The sequence below is a fragment of the Halyomorpha halys genome, unplaced genomic scaffold (assembly GCF_000696795.3).
Source record: "Halyomorpha halys isolate HHAL.00 unplaced genomic scaffold, Hhal_1.1 Scaffold347.1, whole genome shotgun sequence".
In the NCBI taxonomy this organism is placed as follows: domain Eukaryota; kingdom Metazoa; phylum Arthropoda; class Insecta; order Hemiptera; family Pentatomidae; genus Halyomorpha; species Halyomorpha halys.
Genome location: NW_027106249.1, coordinates 83,834 through 89,839, shown reverse-complemented (window position 1 = coordinate 89,839; position 6,006 = coordinate 83,834). Strand labels below are relative to the sequence as shown.

Sequence of the window (6,006 nt, the reverse complement as noted above, 5' to 3'; positions counted from 1 at the left end):
CATGTTTTATTTTATATCTCCGGTTCTGATTTGTTCAATTAGACCCAGTTTGTTCCCTTTGGTGCAGTTTATAGAGCTCTAGATCACTGCCAAGTTTGGTGTAGATTTATTGAGCTGTTTTGAAGTTATTTCCATTTTTTAGATTTTTTTAATAGAAATCATAGGCAGATGTAGGGCGAAATTTTACCACACTTTCATAGGACAGTCGGTCTCAATTTTTTCAATATACTACTAATATTGAAGCACAGTGAGTATGTATAAATGACAATACCATAGATAATCTAATTGTCTGGAAGAAAAAGATAAAATCAACTAAATTGAAAGGTTTAAAGATAATGAAATATGAAAAGTAGAAAAAAAAAATATATATTTTTTAATAAAAATTTATGTTTCCTTCCTTATAGCATTTATTGTTCCAATTTATGTTATCAAACCATATAATAAAGTATTTTTAAATGTTTAATTTTAACTTAACACAATAATTCACATCAAAGTGTCAATATTTTTTATTAAATTTATATACATCCTTAAATATAGCAATAGCGAAACATTGCTGGGTCAGTTAGTACAAGATACAAATACGATATTTTTCAATTTTATTGAGGACGATGTTGCAAGTTATTATTGGGAACAGTCTCTGGTTTATCTGCAGATACAAAATAAATCAAATAAACTTTGCTTTAGCAACCATTACAAGTATACACAATAGATTCCCATTAGCACTATCTTTTATATCAGGGATGAAAACTAACTCTTCACTAGACCGTGGCAACACTATTAAACTCTTATAGTCTCACTAACACTAGGACTTTACCTTCAGTCCCATATCTCTGCTGCCTGCCTCTGTTCTGAGGAACCCTTTGCCTTCAGGTCCTTTGTCCCTTTGTCTCCCCACTCTCACTTCCGCGGCCTTCTTGGCTCACTTTAATTATCATATATGTGGAGAAGATGGTTGGGGGTGCGGTCAGAGAAAACACAAATAAGTTGAAAACTTTATCTTCTATTTTTATTAGAAAAAAGAGAATAAAACATTAAAGACCAACCTGCTTGGAAGGTATCAGAAATCCAAATGAGGTAAAAGCATGTGGTAAGATTCTGAGTTAAAAAAGTAGATTAGAAATGATGACGAAACTACTGAAAGGTCAAGAATACCTTTTTTAAAATTTATTTTGGCACGAAAGCACTGCGGCCAATAAGGCCTATTATGCGCCAATTACAAAAATACCAGTTTACATCACAGCACTGCAGTAAGGTCATTCCAAGTAGATTCCAAGAAGTTTAATAAGCTTAAGGGGTTGATCAGTTCGCACGGCTTGGGATCCACCACACGATCCTCCTCGAACAGTGCAAACCTTACTCCTGCAAACCGGTCACACCAACAAATAATGTAATAGGCCGTCTCATCCTCAGCATTGCAGAATCTGCACAAGGGTGACTCTGTTAGCTTGTGGTTAAACATATGTTTATTTAATCTACAGTGACCTGTTCAGCAGTTCATCACTTCGACCCTGACGGGGTTCATCAAGAAACAGCTTAGCCTGTCTTAGTCTTTTATTGAGCCAATGATGCTTGGCTTTTAATCCGTTGGCCACCTTTATAGTGCTTTTGGCTAAGCTTAGGCTAATGCCACACACAGGCTCCGGTGTGAAAGGAATTGTTTCGTTGCCAGTGTTACCGTAGTGATCTGGCACCCATTGAATGCTGACTCTGTGCGTGAGAGTCTGTTGAGTGCTGCATAGCAGTTTTCAACAACTCTGGAACAAGAATACCTTACAATTTACTTGGATAGGTAACAATAAGAAATTTAAAATTATTCAAAAAAAAAGGAAAAATATAAAATGGTGATGACATATAATTTAAAAATATAAAATAATACTAACTATGAAAAAAAAATTAACATTGTAACTTTTAGCTAAAGAAATTAACTATTTGGGAATATGTTAATGATAAATTCTGTTTGTTGGTTTTTAAATTTACGGAAGAAGGTTCTAGTTGGATTTTTTTTTGGGACCAACTGTGGGCTTAGTAATCAAAAATAACTTTAATTTTTAAATTATTATTATTAAATTAAAATATCCATATTTCTTTGTTTCTTTTGGATTATATAACTTTACACTTTTAATTCTAATCCTGTTATTTTATTTACATTTTCTTCTTTAAATTTTCATTTTGTACTTATATTTACTTACTAGATTTTCATATTTGTTTTATTAATTTTTCTTTCTTCTTACTTAATTTTAATATTACTCTTCTTAGACACCCTTTATCTTCTTATAACACTTGAACTATTCATGTCTGCTAACACTATTAATGTGTCCTTATGGTAGTTATTGTCTTATCATTCTATTCATTGGTTGTTATCCTTTTTCATGTTCTTAGCCCCGATTAAGGCTAGAAATTCTGGTCGAAACGTTGGGTCTAATAAATTTTAACTTATATAGTTTAAAATTTAACTTATTTGTGTTCTTCTCTGACCGCACCCCAAACCATATATATTATCCACAGTGAAAAATAATTCCGGATGTTAATCTATACTATCTAGCAGATCTAAAAATAAATGAGAAAAGTAAATTCTTTGTTTGTTTGTCAAGTAAATTATATATAGGATTATGTTAAATGATAACTCATAGTTGTGGGTTCATTATATATTTTATTATTATTTGAAATAGTTAATTTTTCTATTTATTTTTGTCCTAAGGTTCCTGGTTGGGGTTTCATGGACACTGAATTGCTAGTTACCAAGTTTAACATTAAGAACTTCTGGGATTGTAAGGGAAAATTACCCTATTCTATCAATCCTCACGGATGGATTTGTGGAAAAGCACCAAATGGTAAGCTAAATTTTTTTTACGATTGACATTAAACTGTCCTTTCAGAATAGGATAATAACAATATTTTTATGTTTCAAAAGGTACCAAAGTGGTGAATGGATTGAGTGGTGGTGGTCTAACGTTTTCCACATTTAAGTATGGTATTGAACAACATTTTATTTATGGAATCATTAGCATAAAGCCAATTAATAGTGATGATATAGCTTTGTTTGTAAATATTACCAACCAGATGGGATGGATAGATAAAGTTCTGTACACGATCGGAAGTTCTATACATACAAATTAATATTAATCCTCATTCATTTTAATTATAAACATTGTCAATAGGAATTTATTCTTTTTTTAAATGGATATTAAATTTAAATATATGATGGATTTGGTTAGGTGTTTACTTTTGAATGATAATTAAAAGTTCAATAGATGACTAAATAATTGTTAATTATATTTTATATAAAAGAAAGAGGATATTGATAAACACCATAGATATGCATAATAGAGAATGAGTTATTTTATAGTTATATAAAAAAAGTTATGTATATCATAATAATAAAAGGATATGGGTACTACATTATTAGCAGAGAGTGTAAGGCCTCCTCCTCTTATGACTGTTAAGGCTGAGTCGCACAAAGCTTATATTCTGCTGATGTTGTGGTAGTATCAAAAATCTGTATTATATTGTACTAAACTACATCCTGTTTACATAGAAGGTGGCATATAACAACAGAGCATGCAATAAGTTATAGTAGATAAATAGTACTGTTACAGAACAATTTGTTCTTTTTTAGGTGACATATCTGGCAGAGCGTTATATTTGTGAAACAAAAATTGAGTTCTTTATGGAATAGTTCATTAATTCATTGCCCCTCCCCCCTCTCTCACTCTTGTTATGGTTGCCATGGTGAAATAAAAACACTGGTGATATCTGCATATAACACCCCTAGGTTTTCTGTTATCTACATGTAAAGGTATTCGCCAGTAGTCATAATTCAACAATTGTTTATATAGGGGTATATTTTAGTTATATTGTGGGCATAATGCTTCGGGGTATTTGTTATTTCCAAGAAAAAAATAATGTGGCGCCTAAGGAGTAATTTATTCTTTATTGTTTTGTCTTTTTTTTCCTTTAGCAATTATATTTATTTTTTTTATTTTCCTTTAACTCACCCCCTTCTCCGCTGAGCATGGGCAACTATAAACGATAAACATATAACTAAGGATGAGTCAAAATTTGCGGTTATATAGTCTGGCGTCCAATGTGATTAACTTTTTTTTTGTAGTCATATTTTTTTTTTCTTTTATTCTGTCAAATTTTTGAAGCAGGTTTAGTTATAGACGAACCAAAGAAACAAAAATGGTTGTATATAAATTAAAGAAGGATGAAGTGGAGTACGAATTCACTATAAGGGGAATTTCGGATCTGAATAAAGTTGATACTATGCGAAAGAGACTCCAAGCACTCTTAACTATGGAACGAGAAGGAAAAATACCGCAACCGACAGGGTCCCTCATTACAGATCATGACTTAGATTTATCAGTTTTGTTTGAACAAATTACATCAGGTTAAAACCGAGTCAGGACAGTTGGAGCGCACTGATACAATATTACAGCATTTAATCAATAGAGTGTCACATCTTACATTCACAGACGAGGAAAAATTAAAACAAAAATCTAAAATTATTACTGATTGCTTAGAGTTATACGACAAAATGAAGGCCCAATTAGAAGAATCGAGATTGAGTGAAACCTCTGCAGTTCATACAGGTTCAGAGATTAAACAAGAAAGGATAATCGTAAAAGTATATGAGATGCCTGTTAAAGACTGGGGCATAAAATTTTGCGGGGATAGACAAGGCCTTAGTTTTACGGTATTTTTGGAACAAGTTTCAGAATTAAAGGCTTCTCGGAATACATCAACAAAAGAACTGTTTGAGTCGGCGTATGATTTATTTGGTGGACCAGCCTTGATAACAGTTAGGGCACTAAAAAGAGAAGTGTCTACATGGGAAGAACTGGTAGCAGAGCTTAAAGCAGAGTTCGGGCTGCGGGATTATGAAGATAGGCTATGGGACGAAATAAGGAAACGGACCCAAGGATAGGTTGTATACGCTGCTGTGATGAGCAATTACTTTCACCGCCTGAATAGTCTTCCTTCAGAGGAAGAAATGTTGAGGATAATAAGGAAGAATATGCTCCCATACTACCAGGATTGCCTTATGTTACACAATATAGGATCAGTTAAGGATCTCGTGACACTAGGTCGTTGATTAGAGTAGCCTAAGTGGAAGATAGAGAACCATAGGCCACCACCAGAGAAAAAAGGTCTTACGATAAACATATAACTAAGGATAAGTCCAAATTTCTTCTCTTCTTCCCCCCCTTTTGTATAGATGTTGTAAACTCGTAAAAATAATAATTGTAACTGTGAGAATAGTATTTTAGCATATTTTGATTTAGATTAATTTATTAGTGCATAATGTTTTCATAATTTAGGAAGTTTTATAGAAAATTGGCTAATGATAAATAATTTGCTAAGGCATAATGGCCTGCAATTATGTTCATTACTAATGTTTTGGCTGTGATAATGTAATGAGATCCTTGCAATTAGCCGGAATGGCTGAAACATTGGAGTTTTAAGATAATAAAAAAAGTTTTGAGACCATATGGATATTTTTTTATAACTACTGTAATGAATAAAGAGACCAGTAATTTTTAATTAAAAAAATTGTTTTGTATTTCTTTATAATTTACCAAACTTTTCTAAATTAAACTACTGTACATTATATACACTTTATACGTTTTTCACAACATCTACCAACAAAGAGCTTCATCACTTGAATCACTACACTCAGTATATCCATTGCAGACTCGAGCTGGAGGTAAACATTCTCCTAACGGGCACCTGTGTCCAGCACATCGACGAGTGGTATTTGTTGGAGTAGCCGTCGAGTTTTGTAGTGTGTCACCAATCCATTTCAGATATGCTTTGACTTTAGTATAAACGCCAGGTCGGTTAGCCCTGGCACAGCCATAGCCATTTGAAGTAACTCCGTGCAGCATCCAATGACCATCAGATTCCTTAAGGTTAAAAAACATCATTATGCTACAGTAGTTAACTATTTCCAAATAGTAAATTTTTTTTTTTCAGGCAATTTTATTACATTTAAGATAACAACTA

At 32.6% G+C, this 6,006-nt stretch overlaps 2 protein-coding genes across 5 annotated transcripts in view; one reads left to right on the top strand and one right to left on the bottom strand.

Moving 5' to 3' along the window:
- LOC106681551 (uncharacterized) overlaps positions 1 to 5,544 on the top strand; it is a 48,075-nt gene extending 42,531 nt beyond the window's left edge. For 3 of the 4 annotated variants that reach the window (XM_067044621.1, XM_067044620.1, XM_067044622.1), the window contains 2 exons: positions 2,699 to 2,831; positions 2,912 to 5,544. In XM_067044621.1, coding sequence (XP_066900722.1) covers positions 2,699 to 2,831; positions 2,912 to 3,117 — 339 coding nt within the window. In that variant the 3' untranslated portion in view covers positions 3,118 to 5,544. Of the gene's footprint in view, positions 1 to 2,698; positions 2,832 to 2,911 lie in introns of those variants that run through there. The other variant, XR_010842644.1, reaches the window with a different exon arrangement.
- A 26-nt stretch (positions 5,545 to 5,570) lies between these two features.
- Positions 5,571 to 6,006, bottom strand: part of LOC106681552 (transmembrane protease serine 6) — a gene marked incomplete at its 5' end in the record, with an annotated part of 50,908 nt that continues 50,472 nt past the window's right edge. The window contains 1 exon segment of the mRNA XM_067044618.1: positions 5,571 to 5,906. Within this exon segment, the coding sequence (XP_066900719.1) occupies positions 5,640 to 5,906 (267 nt within the window).